Source organism: Mytilus trossulus, chromosome 1 (genome assembly GCF_036588685.1).
Source record: "Mytilus trossulus isolate FHL-02 chromosome 1, PNRI_Mtr1.1.1.hap1, whole genome shotgun sequence".
Taxonomy (NCBI): Eukaryota; Metazoa; Mollusca; class Bivalvia; order Mytilida; family Mytilidae; genus Mytilus; species Mytilus trossulus.
In genome coordinates, this window is record NC_086373.1 from 18,099,084 (window position 1) to 18,124,567 (window position 25,484).

The following is a 25,484-nucleotide window of genomic DNA, read 5'->3' on the forward strand; positions in this document are numbered from 1 at the left end:
CACCCGTTTGCAACAATTTAAAAGACATTCTCAAACCATTATCGGATAAAATTGAGAAGCATATTATAACTAAATCTTAACAGAAATTTCCAAGCCTATTTACAACTATTTAGCACCCATTAAACTCTTTCAAATGGCATAGGGATGTTAAAAATGACACCAAATCCCAACTTTTGAAAGTATAATTAATATATAACTTGTGAAAGATGTTTATTTTTTTTGAAGAAATATAGACGAACAAGCTGTTTATCACGTAACAGCTGTGAAGACTTCGAATCAAATATTAAAACGGGGCCGCTAGATATTTATTAGTGAAGTGTGTGAAAGCTTTACAAGAGAAGAATGATACCAAAAAGTAAAGTAACGAAAATATCGAACTTTAAAGGCAGAGAGTCCCTTTAAAAATGACAAAATCAAAACTTCAAAAACATCAAATAGACATAAAACAACTGTCATATACCTCAATTGGTACAGATAATGTTTACGTACAAAGGGACATGGCAAAACTAAATGGAAAATAAACAAGAGTATACAAATAAAAACACGCAAGTCTGATCTGCACAAACTCTAACAAAAACCGTAGTTGATCTTATGTAGGATGATCAGATCCTGCTTAACATGATGCTCCCGTCGTGTTGCTCATGTAAATACAGACTCGTTGAAAAGTCTAGGTCGGTAGATCACATTCGGGGAAAAAGAGAATAGCAGAAGAGGTTATGACAATTGGAATATATCCAATGTCATCTGTAAATAAGATATTTCGTATCGGTAAACCAATTGGTGATGGGGTCCATAACATGGTTGATTTTAGCTTCATCACTACGTATAACTCTAATGGTATTTCATTTCCTAAATAATGAAAACTTTACAACCGATCAACAGAGAACAATTCGGACCTTCAATTAATCAAAGGGAAAACAGATGAGCAATGTTTGAAACAAATTTTGTTATATGACGATGTAAATGGTCAAAACTAACTAAACGTATCTTATCAGACCTAGTTAAAACGTATACTTAATTATGATATACATGTTACTAGTCGTATAATTGTTTTAGCGATAACACGAATAGAATGTTGATGAAAGAAAAAACGTTAATTGACAGTGATCAATATTCAAACAATGATATTATGGACAACAAAATATGAATTGCTGAAAACTAATTTAATCACTCATCTGAGCAAATAATTGAAAAAGTACGTGTCTAGTATTCTAGGAAATACAAATTGCTTACTGTGTGATATACGACCATTTTAGAGGGATATTGTCAAATAAAACGTATAAACTATCAACATTTCAACGTTTCACGCGATTAGGTAGTCTGCTGGGATACACCAGTAAGTAATAAGAGACTGTAATATTTCAAACATGACCCGAATATCTATGAGGTATAATATCCTTAAACGATGGAAATATATTGAATAAGGACAAATTATTGTACTGTTACGATAAACTAGAAGGCAAGTAAAAATAATAGCAAAACGTTTTATGACTTTGACTGTCCCTCTGGTATCTTTCGTTTCTTTTTTATCATTTAGTGTCCCTTTTTAATATATTACGTCCTCAATGCTCTTCAACTTCGTACTTTATTTGAACCTTTTAAACATTGTGGATTCAAACGTGCGTCTGGCGTGTTTACAAAATTTGATGTTGGTATCTATGATGATAGATATAGGAAGATGTGGTGTGAGTGCCAATGAGACAACTCTCCATCCAAATAACAATTTAAAAAGTAAACCATTATAGGTTAAAGTACGGCGTTCAACACGGAGCCTTATTTATTCGTTTATAAAGTATACAAAAATTAATAAACTTTTATGGTATACATTGTAGTGATACACAATATCAGTAAATTCTAAAGATGACCGTTCAGTTAAACTATGAGAAATTTGCAAAAGGTCTTTTTATTTGACTACACTAGAAAACATATTTTGCAAACATACTAATAATTTTAATTGACGTCTGTCATCCTGATGATAACTAAAAGGTCATATACAATTTTTTCTAAAGTCATCATAAGCAATCTAAGTAAAACGCACAATTCTTTTGACTTCTTGCGACTTTATTTGTTAGGATCAACATGCTAACATTTTAACTGGTTGGATAGCTTAATCATGTTATACAATGATATCAATTGCTCAATCAACTATCTAGTTCGCAACCCAGCAGTAATTTTTGAATTAAGAATATAAATGTCGATAAATGGTTCAATTAGCGCTCCCCTAACAAAGGTTACATGCTGAAAAACCTTGAAAGAACGTCAAAAGGTAGTTAATCAGATAAACTGCAAAATGAGATTTAAATTACACTGAATTGAGAAAAATAGGAAACATCGTACTCAGCATGAAACTGCAATGATTCTGTTGGAATAAATGAAATATGCATAGTTTCCCTAACAGATGCATTTTTATGTCATCCACATGAATCAGAGTTGTTCCGTCCTGAATCACGTTGACTCTGTGTTGTTTTCAAAGAATTCCCGGTCATCAGAGGTCGTTTTAGCATAACAAAGGTAAAGGTACAAGCAGCGTATCTTATGAAAACGTGATGCCGTATATGAACACAAGAAGGATTATTATTAAAAACAGAGGACTTTCTAATAATAAACATTTAGAAAAAAAATATTGCTATTTTTATCTGCTAGATGTTTCGGTATACTTAATTTAGTCCTGGTTTCTATGATGAGTTTATTTACAACCACTGGGTCGATGCCACTGCTGGTGGAGATTTATTTCCCCGAGGGTATCACAAGCCCAGTAGTCAGCACTTTTTGTGCTGACATGAATTGTCATTGATATTGTTATATTTATAAATTTACTGTTTACAAATTTTTGAATTTTTTGAAATACTAAGGCTTTTCTACCTCAGGCATATATTACCTTAGCTGTATTTGGCAAAACTTTTGGGAATTGTGTTCCTCAGTGCTCTTAAACTTCGTACTTTATTTGACCTTTTTAACTTTTTTGGATTCAAGCGTCACTGATGAGTCTTTTGAAGACGAAACGCGCGTCTGGCGTAAATTTAGTCCTGGTATCTATGATGAGTTTATTTAGAATAAATAGCGTACAGTCGAATTTGTTCGAATTATCTACCTTGTTTTCGTCGTTGTATGACAATAGCGAAATATAACAGCAAGCTTAATTTACCAACACCCATCACAATTAGCGGTTTTTAGAATCTGATGAAGATGGAGAATGACAATCATGTATTATTAATACACATCAAAAGTAACTTATATACAAATAGAAAGGGGAAACATGATTTCCAATGTGATAACTTTTCACCAGAGAGGTATGTTACGGGCTAACTGAGAGAAGAACGTATTATATTGTAAGCATTTACTGCATAAAATGGTACGTCAAAGAAAATAATATTCCGATCCATCTACGCTTAGAAATTTGAGGTATTAGCAAAGCATTATGTTTCTAATATCATGGTCAAGTTTTTCTCTATCTCATTTCTAATTCGTATTTGTTTGTTTCTATTATAACTGCGCTTGCGCGTTTACCTTTTCAGTTTGTTATAAAAGCTAACTTATGTATTTGATTATTCAATATTACATATATTTCATATATCATTCTGATCGTATGCCGAGACATATATTTGACTCGTCGCTTTGAGCTATTGACCTTGGTATTGACAATTACATTATTGAAGTTATACAATTACTCATTAGTTACACAGTTAATATGATAAAAAAATCAATTGAAAAAAAACGAGATTTTTATTTAAGAATTGAATGCTTCTTTTTGTAAATTTATTGGGGTGTAAAAGCGTTGACCGAAGTACATTTTGTATGAAGCGCTTCATTCTAAAAATGTACGCACGGTCAACGCTTTTACAACCATATAAAGTTACAAAAAGAAGCATTCAATACTTATAATTACATTTTTTAGCTAGGATCATGAAAACACGATTTTTATCCAGTTTCATTTAATTCACCTATGCACTTTATTATGGGACCTCGTGTCATCATGCATGATAAATGTTATTGTCTCATGCAACTGTTTACGGAATAACATGTGATGTGCTGTTAGCCAATCAGAATAACGTATTATAATGAAACATACATCTAATGTAATTATTTTTAAATGTAATCGAGCTAGACTTTTCTCAAGCATGAATGTTGGAAACTGAATATTTACTATTTATGACTCTTGGATTTAAAGAAACCACAGCTATAAAAAAAAGAGTATACCTTGAGAAATATGCTGTGTACGCTATTTTTCTTTCAACACATAAAACTATTAACAAAATAATTACTTACGAATTTCCTGAATGAAAATGACTGCCTGTTCTTTTTGGTATCTATGAAATAAAGCAAAAACAAAGTATTAAATGGTTTAATTTGATTTGCAAACAAAAAAGTCTATTAGCTTAGTTCTTTTTAGGTTGATAACATTTTCATGATTTGCCTGACGGATTGACAATACAAACAAACCATGATATATGTATCATTTATATCACAAGGTTACTAACGTAGATTTATTTCATATCTTCAGAAAATCAATCGTGAGGTTTACTTTTTAATAGACAAAAGTCCCTACGGTAAAGCTTGTAGCAGAACCAAGCATATTTAATTGCACATACCAAAAGTCAGTAAAATATACTGACAAAAACATTATTGTAGATGGAAATTATGAATTATTCTCTGTTATAAAATAGTCATTCAAATAGAACTCAAGATTCAAAGAATATTCAAATTTTATTTTCTTTTTTTTCTTTTCTTTTCTACTTCAATATGAATTATGCATATTCTGACTCTGGAAACAAATTTGAAATATTTGCATGAAAATGTCTTTGAATAAACAAAAATTAAATTTGACAATCATTTGGAACAGATTTGTTTACGGTTTGTTTGTTTTTCTCGTAAATTACAATAATGAGTGCTTATACAATTGAAGGTCAACTGTTTGCGTAAATAATTCAAAAGCTCATAATTTCATTTTTATTTTTTTTTCAAAAATAATTTTCAAAGCTTAGAAAAAACAGTCTTACAACTGGATATTATATAATTAGTGTTGCTTTATTTTAAGTATTATGTAATCAATTTTCATTAATGCCAAATAAAACCCTATAGCTACATGTTTGATGATATGCAAAATGGTATTATCTAGAGAACTGTAATTGTATTTCATTATCTGTCTTGAAGACGTATTCCCCCCAAAAGCAACTGACCAGTTTATGTTTCTCTACCAATCCTCATGTTAAATTGAATCATCGACTACATTGCCTCATTAAACAAAGCTTCGTCTAAAAAATATAGGACACGTAGATATCAATGTTTTGTTTTGTGGCCAAGATTGTTTTTATTGCGAAGAACCCAACTGATTCCCAAAACAACCAAGCTGAATGTTATATCTTGAAATGTTTGACGTTTTGATAAAAAAAAATACAATAGGAATAAGACAATTAGATTTTTAATTAAGTGATACGTTTAATTTTGTCAGTTTTCATGGACAGCCCAATTCCTATATTTACCTGGAAGTTCGATAGTTTTGTTACACTGTTTGGTTGAGTTTGATGGTTTGTTTCGCCAGATAGTTAGTATTCAACGAGGGGTAATTGTTTTTTAACTCGTTTGGAGAATATTTTTTACAAACCTTCTCAAAGACAAGGATTATCTTGCAAAGTTCCTTAAATTTGATTTCTAATGTATTGAGGATAATTAACCCAATAACCAATATTTCAATGAGTAATTACATCTCACGTATCACACTTCACTTAATAATAAGGAGACTATCAAAAGAAAAATAATAAATTAATATCTCGACTTAGATATGTTCCTCGATTTTGAATTGATTTGACTTCAAAATAGAATCGAAGACAAACGTGATGATTTCAACTTTCCAATTGCCACTGTACCATTTTGATTCAATAACATACCGTCTAATCCATCGTATGTCGTTTTTAAAAATCTCAGTTAAGATGTTATGCATGTGCATTTTCACATTATGAGAATTTTGTTGACAGGGGAGTGCTCATTTCACAAAATTACCTTAATTATAATTATTATTTATAAGACTGCGACTACAACAGATTTATGATCATAATCGAAAACCGAATGACAGTTACAATGTGTCGGTGTCTCAAATCACTAGCAGGGCAGATGCCATGGTGTTACATGGTGCAAATGTATTAAAAAAATATGTCTTGATAGTTTGGAAGCTTGATATTATTGATATGTCAGTATAAAACAAAATAGCTAAATCAAAATATTATTAAACACACCATCAAATTGTCCAGGTTGACTTTGTTCCCTTGACCTGTAGAAATCTGAAATTGTATTCCTTTTTAACAACTTCTTTCTCTTATCTCTAAGCATCTGTTCCCTTTGATAGTTATGGTTCTCCAAATCATCGGAACTTTTTCTACGATTGCGCCTGTAAGATAAAATTAACGATGAACAGTTTGATTTGGCAATTCCGGTTAAAAGTGCGTCTAACGGATACACATTCATAATTGTACCGTCTATCTGCTGCACAAAGTTATCGATCCATGTTACCTTGTTTGGCTTTACAACTATTTTGATCTGAACGTCACTGATGAGTCTTATGTAGACGAAACGCGCGTCTGGCATATGAAATTATAATCCTGGTACCTTTGATAACTATTTACTGTGCTAGCACAAACGTTGTTGGTGATATTATTAACATATGTTTACCTTTGCAATTAAATATTGTTCAGAAAATTTGTGGGAGTTTATCTGCTACAATCTCATCGAGTTAAAAATACACAGATGATATGAGTATCGTACGGTGGCAGAATGCGGCCATGAAAGAAAAAAAAAATATGTCGTTCCCTCAAGGTACTATGTCGTTCCCTCAAGATGCTATGTCGTTCCCACAAGATAGCTATCTTGTTCCCTCAAGATACTATGTCGTTCCCACAAGAAAGTTACCTCGTTACCTCAACATAGCAATTTCAATAAAAAGATGATATGTTGTTCCCTCAAGATACTATGTCGTTCCCACAAGATAGCTATCTCGTTCCCTCAAGATGATATGTCGTTTCCTCAAGATATCATGTCGTTCCCTCAAGATATTATGTCGTTCCCTCAAGATACTATGTTTTCCTCTCAAGATGATATGTCGTTCCCTCAAGACGCTATGTTGTTCCCTCAAGATAGTTATCTCGTTCCCTCAACATAGCAATATCAATGCAATTTTAAAACTCTGTTGAGGGAACCACAAAGTATCTTGAGGGAACGACATAACATCTTGAGGGAACAACATAATATCTTGAGGGAACGACATATCATCTTGAGGGAACAACATAACATCTTGAGGGAACGACATATTATCTTGAAGGAACGAGATAACTATCTTGAGGGAACGAGATAACTATCTTGAGGGAACGAGATAACTATCTTGAGGGAACGAGATAACTATCTTGAGGGAACGAGATAACTATCTTGTGGGAACGACATAGTATCTTGTGGGAACGACATAGCATCTTTATTGAACGACATTGTATCTTGAGTGAACGACATATTATCTTGAGGGAACGAGATAACTATCTTGGGGAAACGAGATAATCATCTTGTGGGAACGACATAGTATCTGGAGGGAACGAGATAACTATCTTGTGGGAACGACATAGTATCTTGAGGGAACGAGATAATTATCTTGTGGGAACGACATAGTATCTGGAGGGAACGACATAGCATCTTGAGGGAACGAGATAGCTATATTGTGGGAACGACATAGCATCTTGAGGGAACGACATAAAAAAAAAATCTTTCATGGCCGCATTCTGCCACCGTAGTATCGCTATCTATAATGGAACTGTGTTTTTTAGCAGTTTATTTGCATTGACTGCCTTTCCTGACGATTAAATATCACTGTCACATCAAATGTTGACTTATTTTTACTGCTTCTTTTCTATAATAAAATAAGATGTCCCATAATGGCATGTATTTTTGTATTCAATTTCTGTAAAAATACAAGATACACGTTTTTATTTGAAAATAAGCGGACCGAATCAATTGCAAATTAATTGTAATCTCCTACTTCAGAACAAGAACGTTTGTAACATTTTATCATCTAAAAGTAATTGGGATGTAAAAGCATTGACCGAAATCAATTTTGTATGGAGCTCTTTAACAATCCTTTGAAATTAGAAACAAAAGCATCCAGAACGTCTAACAATATTGTTATCTTACAACCATCTGGGATCATGCCTAAAACTGCGAGTTGTATCAAATATTTTGTTTCTTTAACTATATGCATTTCTATGAAGTTGTCATGAGATCACGAGAAGCACTGCTATCATAGATGTTGCACGTTATCCGAAAACAACTTTGATTGTTGTCAGCAAAACAAGACACGTACGGATTATTCTGAGACATGGATAATTTGTAATTATTTACAAATAAAAGCTTGAATAAGTTACTATTATAAAAATATTTTCAATACTGCACCCATTTACGATCTTCGACTCTACATTTATATCAAAAGTATAATATAATACCTGTTTTCGTCTTCGTCACAGGACGTATTTGGCGTGGCGTCAGATGACATTGGAGTTGGTGATACGTCACCTACGTTCTGTACAAAATGATAAATGGTATTAATACAGGTGAATATTTTATACATAAATAGAATAACATTGAGAATAAAACAAAATATTTATTCTACCCTAACAACTTTTTCTGAATATAGTTTTGATGTTATGTCTGTTCTAGAGAGCGAAACAAACTAACAAAAACAGAAACATTCGTACATCGTCATTTTTTTTATTGACTATATACATGAGCTTAATAAATATATAAAAACATCACCAAAACATACAAAATAAAAACAAAATACGCAAACTAAGCATTGAAATTCGTGCAAATTTAAAGGCAAGTAAACATATTTTGGCCTGTTTCCATTTTTTTGTCGGTTAAAGTCAGCTATTATACATTTAACAACGACGACATTGCTTTATTCAATCTCCATGAATATTGTAGAGAAATAAAATCCCAGTTACGACGTCCTATTGATACTGACATTTAATCTGATATCGTTGTAATCGTTTTTTTTCACATACATGTACGAATATATCAGTTTATAAAAAAAAAAAAAAGTTAACCATAATGCGGAAAGGGATCTGGTTTCAACGACTTATCATTTGTTTCCTTTAACCATATCGTGTATTATATAAAATAAATGAGGAGCAGTAGATGTTCAACTCTCGTCAGAATCTCGTGAATCCTTTTAACATATACAAGCCGTTACAAGTACTGATATAATAGCAAGTAAAACATGACTGTATAACGCAAATAACACTGCACGTTACTGTTTTATTGACATTTAAAGCAGGTCTGATTATCCGAGGTATAGTATAAATAATACAGGTGTGTCTTTATTGTTCTTTTATTAACATTAGCTAATACATTTTATTATACAAGTATGTGCGTCATTTCCTCAAAATAATAAAAAATCAAAAATAGCAAAGGTTGATTTCTTTGACAAATAACATACCATAGAAGATATAAACATTTCATTAACTTCTCTATTCGTTTGCAGAAGCACAAATAATTAGCAGAGAACATTCAGTTATATAAGAGATATGACGCTTAATTAATTCCAATATACAATTTACCCAATAGCTAATCCCGTTCATTGTAAACATTTTGGTTTTACGGAATTAATTTTTAGATCATGCAACACGGTTTTGACAGACAATGGCAATTTTCCTTAAATTAGAATTAGATTAAAACCAAAATTAAAATCCAGTGAAACATGAGAAAACATCGTAGAACCGACATAAGCATACAACATATGGAAATACCATACGATCATCGAGTTCTTTCACGTATAAAAGTTAATAAAACTAGTTTCCTTTGTCGGAGGAAAAAACAAAGAACAAAAATTCAAACAGAAAAGTTAATTACACGAATAAGCAATTTCGCATGTATAATTATACCACAGTCATCTATAATGCATATATTTTTTTTGCAGTTAGGGATATGGTATAATTGCAAAAGCGTCAATTATATAATCGAGTCCAGATAACGCGGGGTAGTGCAATTAAAGGTCACCATACGGCCTTCAACAATAAACAAACACATACCATCTATAGTCAGTTGAAAAAATACCTGACATTACACAAACGAAAAAAACATACAACGGCCAGATTTAGGACAAAACAGTCAACGAAAGAAATCTGAAAGTCGTTATAAACAAGTCGAAATTAGATTTTAAGGATATGTAGAACTTGTACTTATCAATTTATATATAGAGATTTAAAGACATAAATCTCAAATAATGATTGTATTATATATTTGTATTCATATGGTGAGACGAAATAAAACACTGATAACTTTAATCGCGTACACTTTCTCTATTTTTTTATTTAATATCACGACGACTTTCAGATAAACCCTGACATTTTCGGAATCTCTTAAACCATACAGCAGAAATTGTATTAAGATTTTTAGTATGTTTTATATTGATAAAATGATACATGCATTTACTTAACTGAAAGGGAACACTTAATGGCATGTTATTAATATCATTTTATGTTCAAATGCAAAGCATAAACCATGTCTCGAATAAATATATTACCAGCTCTGATAAATCGTTCGTAACTGAATCATAATTAGATTTACTGGTTATTTCATTGGAAGTTTTCGTGTCCCTTTTCACTTTTATGAAAGTACGTAAAATAAAAGGCTGCAAGTTGTTATATGCAAAAGTATAATTGTTTACTATGTAAAGCAAGTTAGTACCTTTGTATCAACTATGGCTAGGCGTCTTCCTCGTCGTGGAATTGGTGGGGCCGCAGACTCCTCGGAATGCTCAGATGTCAAACTTGACAGACTAGAAGAGGCTCGTCTCACTAATGGTCGCCTCTCCTGTTAACAAATAATTAATCAATTCAATGTAATATAAAAACTCTTTGAAGATTCAGAAATTAAAACCTCTAGAAGGAAATTATTTTGTATGACATCAATGAGTAACCGTTTCAAACGTTTTCATTATAGCTCAGTGATTAATCAAAGGTAATAATCATCTTACAAACAGGATATTGAGAGTTTTGAAGTTATCCATAACTTGTTTATACATAGATTCAATTTTGTGTTGCACAAAAAATTTCTTTATATTGCCATGATCTATCCAACAAGGCAGTTCACATTTCATGCAAAAAAAGAGCTCGCTAATGTTGCAAGATTGTATGTTCATTAGATACATATATTCCTTTAAGAATTGAAGAAATACAGGACATTAAATCCTGCTCATAATTGGAGAGTTGGGCTGGTTAATACGTCTTTGTCACGCCCTTCTCACTATTGTTTAATAAACTACATGACAATATCATACGAGCGTTGTTTATTTATTGATATTGCTAGTTTTTATTTTCAAAATGTTGATATACATGTATCTATAATGGTAAAACACAAGGTTTGCTTTACGATAGTGTATTAGCATTGTTCGAAACTGTACGTGTACCAAGGTCTACACATGGACAACAATCAGTAGAACATGTTAAGATGGACAAATACTATTTTATGTTACGAAGCATCTTATATTTCATGCGGTCTAACATCAGTGTTCTGTTTGGGTTCTTCATGCCAGAATCTTCAACTAAATTGACAAAAGTAACAGAAAAAATTACAAATAATAGTTTGAATACCAATCACTAGGCGGTTATATCTGTATTTATTCTTTATGACGAACATAAATATTTTTGATTATCAAGTAAATTCTAACTATTTAAATCGGTAGATATAAGTGATAATTTTTGAAGATAATCATGGAACATAATTACGTGCTTTGCCTTAAGTGTATCTAAGACTAAAACGCATAAACTTTATAATGTCAAGGACATTATTGGTGTTGACTAATTAAGTTTCATAACAATTTGTTTACAATCTTATATCTTAACTATTCCAGCAAATGCATAAACAACGTCTGTAAATTCATAGCATCATAAAAGGAATTCATAAAAGCCTTTCACTTCCAATTTGTCCAATACCAGATATTTTATATAGAAACGTTTTTAACGACAAGTGTTGTTACTAATGGTGGACAATAAACAAGAATATGGTTATATTAACGGATTTAACATGGTTTCTACTAACCCGGTTACAGCTGGGAAGTTAATGGTAAATCGTTTTATAGTAGTGTTATGGAATTAGTCTTAATTTACTCCGCTTAAATAACAGGGTTACTGTCCTTCAAAGAAAATCCTATATTTAGTGTACAGGAATAAAATATAAAAATGGACAAATAGAGTTACATTAGTTGTAACTAAATTGTGAATTTTGTAACAGACTCGTTTGGTAGTCAATATAGGTTAATTAACACTAACGAATACACTTTGTCATACTAACGATCGAAACAATTACACATGCAACATTTCAACTATAGATAATGTAATAGATCTAATGAACAGACATTATATTGAACTAGAATTTGCTTATTTAAATTGATTCACCGGGTCATAAGTTGCAGGATTTCCTTGCCTACTCTCCAGCTCTATATCAATGTAAATAAGAGCTGGTGAATAACTTTTGAATACAATTAAGTTACCGCGAGTACTTATATCAAGGTATTTAGTCTCGTAAAAATCAAGCCACACAATCTTTTAAATATGATTCCATTCATTCAACTAGGAGGCTAAGCTGGTTTGGGTGTAAATGTGTCAAAGAGACAAGAACCCAACCATAGAGCAGACAACAGCCGAAGGCCACCAATGGGTCTTCGATGTTAATTTAGTCGTCCGTTCTTTTGATTGATTTATACGTTTTACTTTATTCAACCGTTGTAGACAATGACCTATAGTCTTGGTATAAATAGGGCCGTAATAATTCTCGTTTGAGTTGATTTACATTTTTCCTGTCGTAGCCTGTTAACAACCAGAAAAACCGGAACCTTTCTCAACTGATCAGAATAATTTGTTCTTATGTTGTGCAGTTACTCACAATTACTTATAGCTATTTATTAGAGTAAAATATAAACATTGATGCGTTAAATTACTTTGATTTACCATTACTAGATTCATACACGGATCATGTTTTTCATGTAATTTTAGCGTTTACGGACATTCCTGATGACTGTCAGTTAAGACATAATCATTAATATAATGTTATATTCATCAAATGTGAAATACAAAAAAAGACGTAGTAACGCAGGTCATCAACAAATGCATTGCAAATTTATATTAGAATTGTTAACATAGATAAGAATGTGTCGGAAATCGTCTAATGGAACCTATCAGAAAGACAAAAGAAAATATTTCTATTCAATATCGCACAACATTTTCTATTTTCTGTGTTTGCATTGTGTATTGGAATAGAATGTGTCATTCTTTTAAATACAAATATTACAATGAACCTTTTCTATATGAGAACTTAAATATCTTATAGTATCAAATTCCAGTAAAATGCAGATTACAAAAATAACATATATATAATAAATTGGAAGTTATTTGTAGAATACTAGAGAAAACTGACATTAAACAAGTACATGTAATAAGGAAGAGCTATAGTCTTATATAATCTTGTTTTAAAGAGAAATTCAAATTAATTGACAACGTCATGGCAAAATAAAAAGGACAAACAGTACATAAAACATCGGGGGTATATCAAGTGCTTCGGAAGGGGTAGAAAATCCGTCATCAGTTTTGTTTCGTCATCAGTTCAGTTTCGTTATATGTTTTCAAGTTGCACCACTGTCCCCCAAAACGCTCAGAAAAATATTTTCCTTATTTTCTTTCAAAATCGTACGAGATTAGAAAAGTTATTTTTTATTCCAATTCACATTTAACCAGCTATTGCAATTGATTGTATATAACATACATGCTAACAATATTCTTTTACACTCTACTTTACATATTGAACTGGAAACCAAATTGACAAGTACAGAAATACAATTATTTTTTTGCCTAATCTCAAGGCGCCATCTATCCCTTAAGTTATATCTTTTTCAGTTTTTATTGATTATTAGGGAAACGGAGTACATGTCTTGAATACATTTTGAATATCTGTTATATAAGGTATTGTAAACAAGCTGGAATCTCCATGATCGAAAAGGCGCAATTTAAGTAAATGTAACACATTGATGATGTAACCGAGCCAGAACAGAAATCATAGCTAAAGATAATGGAGACGAGTCCTAATAGAGAAGTATTTTGTGAAATCATCTTTAGCAGACGAAACGCGCGTCTGGCGTATATACTAAATTTAGTCCTGGTATCTATGATGGGTTAATTAAAACAAAGTTTGTTGTATTGCTCATTATCTTACACAATCTCTATATGTTTGAATCAAAAATGAGAGTTGTGTACATACTGGAAACTTTACGTACGTGAAACAAACAAAACGCATTGTTTCTACTATCAGTTTCCGAGTGTATAAACAGCTCAGTATTAAGCACTTCGTTCTTTACATGATTCATTAAAATCTTTCTCAAATTATCCGTATAAATTGTGTCGTAACTAAGTTTTAAATCTCTCAGAAAAAAATGACAATAAAAGGATTGAGTTATTTTTGGTCATCTACCTCTTCAACTCTTTTTTTTCTTAAATACCATTGGCCTACAAATATTGAGTTTTCAACGTTCCTGATGAAGGTAAATCCATGATTTTAAATGTATAAAAATGATAGAGTATTTTAGACACTATAACAGTTGGGTTTGCAAAATAGTTTTAAATTTATACATTTGTTGCTCGTGAAATATGAAATAAAACGATTACTACGATAGTTTGTTTCCATAAAAATGTAGTTTAATTGACTGTAAAATAACTGCTTTTTTCATTTTGGCCGTAGAGAATATTACTTGTACATCTCCTTCTTTCGCCTCGATCACCCTGCTCAGTCACTCCCTAATTTTCGTATTACAGCTCAGTCACTCCCTAATTTTCGTATTACAGCTCAGTCACTCCCTAATTTTCATACATGTATCACAGCTTTGAAAGGTGGGCACAATTTATCGGCTCCGTCATAATGTCTAATGAGAAGTTATCAGCGACGTCACAATGTGTGAGGAAATATAATTAGGCTATTTCGTGAGCAGAAAACTTCTTAGGGTGCGGAAAAAGACAAGAAAAAGTTCACCATTATGAAGTTTTCTCCGTATAGATACAGTAATATATTATCTGTTCGACACAATTTGTCGTTCACTGAGCTCACTAGTAATACCATCCATTAAATAGTTGATAGCTTTAAATAAGGTAACAATATTATTAGTATATTGATGTTTTGGGAGGCGACTTTCCTGACAAGGTAACAATATGTCTTAGCTGTACGATATATATATATACAAAATTGTCTCGTGTTAGTATTCTTATGCAGTGAGACCATAAAAACGTTCTATCAGTGATAAGAATTCCGGTATCAATAAAACGATGTGGGGAAAACGTTTTTAGAATTCTAATATAATTATATTTGCATTATGGCGGTCTGTTTTGGGACTGAACTTAAGAAGTCAAATTGTCTAGCCGGTTTATGATTGAAAGCGGATTGTGGAGAAATATCTATGGCTACATTTAGAGAGTAATATTATCAAACGATAGTTTTATTAGACTGTTACAGTGGAGTACTTAACACATAAAACAGTATAATCTATAGATATAAGAAGATGTGATATGAGTGCAAATGAGACAACTCTACATCCAAGTCACACTTTATAAAAGTTAATCATTATAGGTCAAATTACGGTCTTCAGCATATATACATATCGAAATAATTATATTTGAACTATATTTGAAATCATTAGAGATGTTGATATCCAACTATTCAGTATTGTATACCAATATATTGGCATTCCTAGCTGCATGACCATTCGTTATTGATAATTTGAAAACTTCCAGTGGGTCTATCTAGAGAAAGGATCCAAATATCAATAATAATTTACAAATAGTAATCATTGCTTTATAGTAAGACATCGTTATCGTAACACATAAATAATTCATGTGTGATATTTCCATAACAAATCCTTTAAATAGGCGGCTTTAAGACTATAGACGGATCCGAGTTGAACAATTTGTCCCTAACGAGTGATATGTCTCACTGCAAACCGTCTAATTTCAATTGGGCTAGTTAATTGAAAAAACCTCAGAAAATCAGTCTTGATTCATACATATTAGTATGTTCACATCTTAAATATGGGACAAGTTGTTTTTTCGTGGAGGGAGGTTTTCGACTCACACACATATTAAGTCCATCACATTCTTTATGTGCCTGTCCAAAGTCCACAGCTTGTAATTCGGTCGTTGTGGTTGGTTCTTGTCTGTCATATTTGCTTTTCGTAAATTGTTTTGTTGTTAATCAGGGCATTAGCGTTCACAATTAATTTGTTTCATATTTTTCATGTTGGGTCTTTTATATCCCATTCATCTTTGTGTAGTATATGCATTTGAATATTTTTTTTGTACTGTCGAATATTGGAGTACTGTTGGATTAGTTCGTACAAAGCATACATCAAATTATTGTTTACATGAGTTCAAATTATTTCAGATATACAAATATGAAAAAATGACAATGTGCATTCTTGGACCTGAATGACTGTTACTTTATATACTATGAGGAGCTTTTATCCGAATGTCATGTTAAAACAAAGACACATTATCACATAGAAATTCCTTGCATTGAAGTTTTGCATGTAAACAGCTTGCGAGACAGATATTTTCAGGAAACTATCTCTTATTTCTGTGATAAATATGATCGAACTGATATATTGGAAAATTTCAATTAGTCTATCTGACAGTTGTGATATAAGTTAAAAAATCTGCCAATACGGGATAGTGTTTACATAATTTTTTTAAATTGCCATTTTAAGGGGAGGTAACTCTTAAATAGTGCATTTTCTGTTGGATTCTACATGGAATTTTCCTATTTTATATTTTAGCTGGAAAAAACTCATGGTGACCCTATCTTTTCTTCAGAAATTCTCAAAGCATTGTCTGAAAGCTATCTTCTCCTTAAGTATTTAACAACTCTATCATTTTGTTTAGTTTCTAACCACAAAATGGTGTTTTTTCCTGTAGAATCCTTACAAAATATCTCAATTTGTCGCGTCCTGTAGCTTGAGAAAATGCGCGGTGACCTATCATTTTCATTATTCATTTCAACATATATCAATAGATACTGCATTTTGGCAAAGTATGAACAAATTCTATCATTTTTATTTTAGACTCCCATACCACCTTAAAACGGATATGTGATATATTAATCAAAAGAACAGACATATTTGTCCACATAACCACAAATATTTTATAAAGAAATGACTGTAATATTGTTTCTGTCTATGAAGAAATAACATAAAAAATTTAGTGCACACTGAATAACCCGTATAGCGGGTTATTTACCAGTGTGCACCACATTTGTTATGTTATTTAAAATAGACAGAAAAAATATTACAGTCATTTCTTATAATTTAATTCTAAATTCTATTTTAAACTGTAGAAAAGCATTAAAAAACGTTGATGACGTCACGGTCATATGACTTTTTAAAATTATGTATATGGGTTGAAAACAAAATAACGTCAGCCAAACAGAAGACGTGTTACATCAAAAATTAAATTATTGCACTATAATACATAAAAACACTTTAAAGTCAAGCTTACGTATGAATTTCTTTGTGTCGAATAGTCTAAAACAATATGTTATGAAATAATTGCTCGAAGCTATCAATCTTCAAATTTTACAGTATCATTTATATCATCAAAAAATCATGTCTCAATAAATCATCATATCTAAATTTAAAGTTTGATGTTACTACAGTGTATTATATTTGAAAATACTATTTTATCAAAGTTTTAAAGATTTGACCATTACCATTGTGTTTGAAGATCCGAGAGGGAAAATTCACGACCCTGTGAGAAATAAGGGACGACATCAAAAGATTGATGTAGGATAAAAAACTTAAATCAAATAGTTTGGGAATGGGGTGTCAACATTGCTGCAAGTTTTGTTAATCCTAAATCGATTTTACATATATTCATATAGGTAAATCAATTTTTCCCAAATTAAGTTAAGAAGGGGGGTAGGGGGGTCAGTGCAAAAAACTATGTGAATTAAGTTTTTTTTATCCTACATTGAACTTTTGATGTTGTCCCTAAGATGGTTTTTCTTTTCCTACCTTTAGTAATAATTTTCATCCCATTAAATGGCAAAAAACTTTTAAATATTACCAGCTGGATGGAGGTTAAATATATCCACCCAACTATGCATACTTTATTTACATATTTAAGATTTAAACCTATCTGATTAAAATTAAAGTGATCGTTCTAGAACTATAGATAGCTGTCAATCAAAGATGGATACTTCTGTGTTTTGCTTTAACAAATAACAATGTCAATGTATAATACATAACCTCATTAAGAATGCTTTCATAGGCTATGCCTGTTTCCTAATCCAATTCAATGTATTTGAATAAAATAGTGTTTAAACTAAATTAAACATAACTCAGCAACACCATCATGTACATATGTGATCAATTGAAAATTCAGTGAAAACCGAAATGAAACAAAAATTCAATTCTCATTTGCAATTTAACCGTTTTTATAGTTTAACATTCGTGAACATGTCAACATGTTACTTTAAATAATTTAAAATAGCATATCGTGATATATGACATCATTGATATCACATAAATTCAAATCATTTTGCAATAAGAATCATCTTCTAGTGACGTCTGTTCTGCAAATGTTTAGGATAGGTCTTGATTAGATGTTTTTCATACTATTTTTTTTCTCATTGTTTTAACGGAAATTATTTTTAAATGACAAACATGGCCACTTGAGGAAACTTTACAATGATACATTGCATGTTACAGTCAGGAGAGGAAACAACCTTAAGGAAACTGTCTATTATTTTGTAATTAATATGATCGAACCGATCCCGTGAACAGGTTCAAAATTGCTTTATAAAAATAGAATGTCTTATCGATGAGTAGATTCCCTTTAACAAAGTTTAATTACATTATATTTTATAGAAATTAGTTTTTCAACATAAAAATAAATGTTAATTAATCTGAAAAATGCTTGATAAATTCGCTTTGCAGAAATTAATTAAGATTTCAACTCCCTTTGGTAAAGTTAACCTTGGATGCATTTTGATTTTCGTTTTAGGTCACTTTTGATTAAAAACATAGTAAAGTACTTGTATATACTTTCACAGCAAAAATCCGATGGTTACAAGGAACAAATATTGTTCACATCCGTGTTGGTTTGTCTATGGTGAAATGTTGGTCAGGTCTTTATCGGTTTGGTTTTGGTAGAGAGTTTATTCATGGCAAGCATACCACATTTCCTTCTTTTGTTATTAGTTGGTGATTGAAATAACTGCCAGTAGTTTTCAAAGGTACCAGGATTATAATTTGATACGCCAGACGTATAAGACTCACCAGTGACGCTCAAATTAAAAAAATAATAAAGCCAAATAGGTACGAAGTAGAAGAGCATTGAGGACCAAAATTCCAAAAAGTTTTGCCAAATACGGCGTAGGTAATCTAATCCTGGGATGAGAAAATCCTTCGTTGATCGAAAAAAGTTTTGTAAACAGGAAATTTATAAAAATTATCATATGATTGAGATCATTCAGAAGAAGGTTTTTTGTGTTTTGTGCAATGTTTTTTTGTTGTCGTAGTTTTGCGTTTAACAATAGTGTTGACATACTTCGCAAAATTTTCGCTCCTTCTCCTTGATCTCTTTAATTTAGACTGACAATGTGTTTAAAGTCAAGAATACACTGTAACAATTTAATTATTCTTCATAATGTTTATGCAGAATAATTATCACTTTTCAAAGGAAATTCGTCCTTGCTTTCGTTTATAATCTTTGTCACGGCATCTGCTGGGAAACCTCTAAGGAAAAGAAGCGGGAGATTTAATTTACAATCTTAGTATATATCGCAGACGGTCAAAGTTAAAGAAGTGCAGGCTGTATAATAATATTGGTGCAATGCCTAACAAGTGAAACTGCGAGCTACTGTTCACTGATGATACCCCCGCCGCAAGTGGATAATATAAATAGTGTCAAAATATGCAAGTGTTCGGTAAACAGGAAGTTGTCGAGTGATGAATCTGAAAACGCAATAGCTGACTTATATAAATCCTGAAACCAAATTTCAGAAATCCTTGTATTGTAGTTCCTGAGAAAAATGTGACGAAAATTTTCAACTTGGCTATCATGTGTAAAATCATATAAGTGTTCGGTAAACAGGAAGTTGTCAAAAGATCAATCTGAAAACGCATCACACGGTATAGCTGACTTAGATAAACCCTGAAACCAAATTTCAGAAATCCTTGTATTGTAGTTCCTGAGAAAAATGCGACGAAAAAATAAATAGTGTAAAAATATGCAATTGTTCCGTAAACAGGAAGTTGTCGAGTGATGAATCTGAAAACGCATCACACGGTATAGCTGACTCAGATAAACCCTGAAACCAAATTTCAGAAATCCTTGTATTGTAGTTCCTGAGAAAAATGCGACGAAAAATATTCATGGGACGGACTGACTGACGGACGGACGGACGGACGGACAGACAGACAGAGGTAAAACAGTATACCCCCCCCCCTTTTTTAAAGCGGGGGTATAATTAAAGACACAACCTTATTTAACAGTGTTTCTTTTAGTATAGCAGTACTTTAATTATAATTATTTCCAAGAAAAAGAATAGAAAACAGTTACAATGCGTGACGTTTTTTAATATGCCATTTTATAACAAACGTGTTTCTTTGTCAAGATGCAGAACAACAACAAAAGTCCTTTGATGTTTATTGTTTTCCAATTTAATTGGTCTCCTATGAACACCCGACCGATATCCAATATTTTCTAACCGAATTCTTATATTCTCACTGAAATAACAACTTCCTGTGTTCAAAGCTGAAATTTGTGGTTTCTATAAAATCCGTCGCTAGATGTAATCTTAGTTTGGTCTTCACGTGTATGAAGGATCTAGTTTATAAAACATGTCAAGTTAAATGATAGAAATTATGAATATGATAGTATTTGAACGTATGTTTCTCTTTTTTACGTTTTTTGTTTGTATCTTAAACTCTACAACTATTGATATTTAACGTTTCTTATATAAGATGTCTTATGAAACTACAATGCAAGTTCGTTCATACGCATTTAATGAGTTATTCGAAATAAGAAGCTGTATATGAGTGCCAAAAAGACAACTCTCCATTCAAGTCACTGTTTAAAATGTAAACAATTATAGGTCATTAGGTCACACCGAACAGCAATTTTACAAACATATTACTTTTCCTGAATCCCTTTTAAAGGGTTCAAGCTTTCTGTTATTTTATTGTATAATAGCTTTATTACGCACAGCCATAGGTCAAGCACATATACATATATGTTCCTTATATGTATAAGTGCCTTTGAGATGTCATACGCCAGTCATATACATATATATATATATTATTGACAAGAATCACGGATAGCCGTATCCTCGAAGAGACACTGAAACTATAACAGTACTATAGGGAAATCATATATTATAACATTATTTACATTGAGCTAAAAGCATGAAACACGATAATCGAAGACTAGACAATTGTTCGTAAATACATTCAACACTTTAAATAATGGTTCAGTCACAAAAACATGGGATTTTAGAAACAGTGTCAACAGTTTTTATGCGTTTTATAATATTGATAGTTTTTATTTTCAGTGTGCGTAAATGAAAATGACATGGTTTGGGCATTTTTTGTTCCCTTTAAATTTGATGTTTTCATATTTTGGTTTCTTACATTTGGACTTCGGTACGTTGTTGATAAATGTGTATTGCACACTGAATAACTTTATATTAAACTATTATAAAGTTTATTTCTAATGAAATATCACGTCGTTATAACTCGATTATAAGATCTTTTTGCATGTATCACAAATCATTGCAGTCAATCCTTTGAAAAATTTCCCTAATAGGTTGGTTTGCTTACTACATTGCATGACATAATTTGTTGAAGGTTTATCTTCGTTGATAATACGGATGAGCATTACCCGAGATAAAACTCAACTCCGACAGACTATAAGTGGTTTTATCGCAATGTTTATTTGTACCAGTCGGGCATCATGCATAATAATATACCCGCGTTAACGCTAAATGTATCTAAAACAATATTTTTTGAAGTCGGTAAATCATCAAATTAAAATAAGATAAAATTCAAAGATTTAAATTTATGATTATTGTGCTCCTTTTCTAATCTATATATTCAAGACATACTGTTCATAGAGCTTAATCAAAATATTTGCGCACACTTCCACATTTAAACTTGTAAATCATGACTTTACTTTGTAGAAATAAGACTTAATAACATCTTTTGAAATATTTTGGGTTCCAAAATTAGCATTTCACAAAATGACTTTAACATTTACTGCGCGTAAATATTATATCAGTTTAAAATTCAGCCAAAAAAAAAACCCGCATACAATAGAATATATATCTTCTTGGCGTCGTTAGTTGATGGATTTTAGATGGTCTGTTTAACCCTGCTGAAGAAATGACTGTCGCCATGTCACCAACTTGGTCCCTCCAATACTGCATTATCATACACGCTATGTTTTTTATTACTGATATAATATTTTTTTTTATTTTTAAATAAAACGAAAGAACTCTACATAAATAATCATCAGACTCATCTTAATAAGACTATAAATGCAGCATAGATTATACTTGATGACAGAAACCATACGATTGTCAATTTTGTTTTATACTTATAAGAAGAATCGGTTACAACAGCATCACTATATTATTTTGTTTATTTTAAATTTGCTATGCAGAAGAGTTGCGTTAAAGAAGAATGCATTGTGATTTTTTGGAGAAATACATGTTACAAACAATACCCATAAACGTTTGGCAAAAAAGAAGGACAAAACTGGTAAACTGAAAACCTGATATTCCATATTAAGCACTTCAGGAAAGGAAGAAAAAAATCAGAATGACTGTACCTGAAAATCAATAGTTACTTTAAAAAGAAAGAAAAATCAGTATGACTGTACCTGAACATCAATATCTTCAACCTCTAATGATAATTCCTCTATTGTGCTTCCATGACGTAAGTTTTTCAAACGTTCTCTGCGTAAATTTTGACGTCGTCTGACCGACATTGTTATAAAATATGTTGTGTTATTTTTCCAAACAACAAAGTTTAACTTTCAAACCATAATGCCATGTCCAATACGTTGCTCTCTCAACGAATTCATGATAGTTGATTATACTTATCACAATTAATCATTTCTAATATTAATATCATTCCAATCACTTAAGCACACAGTATTAGTTTATTACTTATTCTAGTCCGTTTTGTACATTGTGCCTAATAATACTAGTAGCACCATCGACACAATTGGTCTGATTAAAACTGATGGCGCGTTAGGATATTACAAAGCTACTCGAATGGACACAAATCGCTCCATTCGGATTGAAATGATTGGCTTGAATTTGGTACTTATAGGCCGATTACTTATTGTACAAACAAGGTGGAAAATCGAAGATGCTACATTATCATAGAATCTGCCTATTGGATTGTCCGTTACATTGTGATTAAATCACAGTTCGTGGTATATCGGTTTTTCTGAAGAATTTATCTCATTATTAACATTATACTTTATTTTGCAAAGTTGAATTCATTGTAAAATTATATTCAGATGAGAAATGGATGATATGATATGTTTGCTAATCAAGGAAATTGATAATGTTTTTTTTAATATGAATGAAACGAGGTCAATTTGACAACAACAAAACCACAAATAAATTATAAACAAGTATCTATCCATGAGACTGGCGAACTTGAATGAACATGACTGTAATAGATACAAACTAATAACGCATGTTTAGGGGGAGGGTTGGGATCCCCCTAACATGTTTAACCACACCACATTATTTATATATGTGCCTGTCCCAAGTCAGGAGCCTGTAAATTCAGTGGTTGTCTTTTGTTTATGTGTTACATATTTGTTTTTCGTTCATTTTTTACATAAATAAGGCCGTTAGTTTTCTCGTTTGATTGTTTTACTTTGTCTTATCGGAGCCTTTTATAGCTGACTTTGCGGTATGGGCTTTGCTCATTATTGAAGGCCGTACGGTGACCTGTAGTTGTTTTAATGTCGGTGTCATGTTGGTCTTTTGTGGATATTTGTCTCATTGGCAATCACAACATATCTTCTTTTTTATATTACAGATACAAACTGTAAACGGTCACCAAAGATAAAGCTTGAAGTCTCGTCAGTTTTTACTAATATACTTATCAAGTGTGCTCGGATCCAAACAGTTGAATGGTCAAAACAAAAGAAATAAAAAGCAAATGATCAAATGACAATGAAAAAAACGACAAAAGTTTTACTTTTTTAAGACTTTCTAGATAATTATTTTAATGTAGAATATGATAATTTGACCAATAAAGATATTGAAACGCGGTTTTGCAGTTTTTAAAGCGGATCTTGTATTTTAGTTTGATTTGTTCTCCGTTTAGACATATATTTTTTAGTCCTTTTACAAGTATTCTAGAAGTTACAAATTGTAACTGCCTATGGGGAATACCATAACTAACATTACTATCACAGACATCTCCTGTATACATGAAATAGAATGTAAAAGGCAACAATTTAAAACTTTCAATATGCATGTCTTCCATTCTGTAGATCCTTATATAATCTCTCACTTATTTTCTTGATCTGTAAGAGAGAACCGATATTCAAAAGAAATAAAATACTTTGCGTCGATGGTGATAAACCATAAAAACTGTCATAAAATCGCAAGATCAATGAAATGTGTCAATCACAATTTTTACCGTTAAAGTTCAAAGGAATACAATGCAACTCAGAAGTGCCAGAGTTAAAAATCTTGAATGGATTATTTTATGTCCTGGATGATATCAAATCCTACAATAATGTATTGCTATATAGGAATATTTACATTCTGGGAGATATACCGTGACTATCAGATGATAACTCAACATATTTACTACATTATTCAATGTCATTTATTTAAATAACTATATAAAAAATTGGGTAAAATCGATCAAACTTTAAAAAAACACCTTAAATAACAATTATTCATTAGGATTAAAATAACCTGAAACTTGTATGCTCTGTATTGTTATTGAATCTATTGTCTAAATCTCTTGAGAATAGCATAGTAGTTGCAAATTTAATTACCATGCATGCTGATTAAATATTTTAGTGGTTAAATGATCCAAATGTTATCGTTGTCTAGAAAAATCAACTTAGTTATTTGTTATATATGTGCAGAATAAATGTCAAATTCTGGATTGTTCCATTGGGACAAATTACTGTAAATAACCTTGAATGAATATTTACAGGTTAGTTAAACATTTGACATGACATTTAAACCAGTAATCAATGCTTCTGGTTTCTTTCATGATTTACATATATTCTTTTGTAAAAAGATACAAAGGTGATAATTATACCTGTAGTCGAAGATAGTCGAAGACACAATCACCAAGAGATAAAAGGTCGAAAAGACTTTCCGTCACATAACACCACCACCAAACGATAAAAGGCTAATAAAATTTCTGTCATGCA

At 31.5% G+C, this 25,484-nt stretch overlaps 1 protein-coding gene across 4 annotated transcripts in view; it reads right to left on the reverse strand.

Moving 5' to 3' along the window:
• Positions 1-25,484, reverse strand: part of LOC134706870 (pleckstrin homology domain-containing family G member 7-like) — a 75,408-nt gene that overhangs the window by 20,158 nt on the left and 29,766 nt on the right. For 3 of the 4 annotated variants that reach the window (XM_063566205.1, XM_063566195.1, XM_063566223.1), the window contains 4 exons: positions 10,717-10,842; positions 8,472-8,548; positions 6,231-6,382; positions 4,267-4,307 (listed from right to left, as the gene is read on the reverse strand). In XM_063566205.1, the coding sequence (XP_063422275.1) occupies positions 4,267-4,307; positions 6,231-6,382; positions 8,472-8,548; positions 10,717-10,842 (396 nt within the window). Of the gene's footprint in view, positions 1-4,266; positions 4,308-6,230; positions 6,383-8,471; positions 8,549-10,716; positions 10,843-22,940; positions 23,368-25,484 lie in introns of those variants that run through there. The other variant, XM_063566213.1, reaches the window with a different exon arrangement.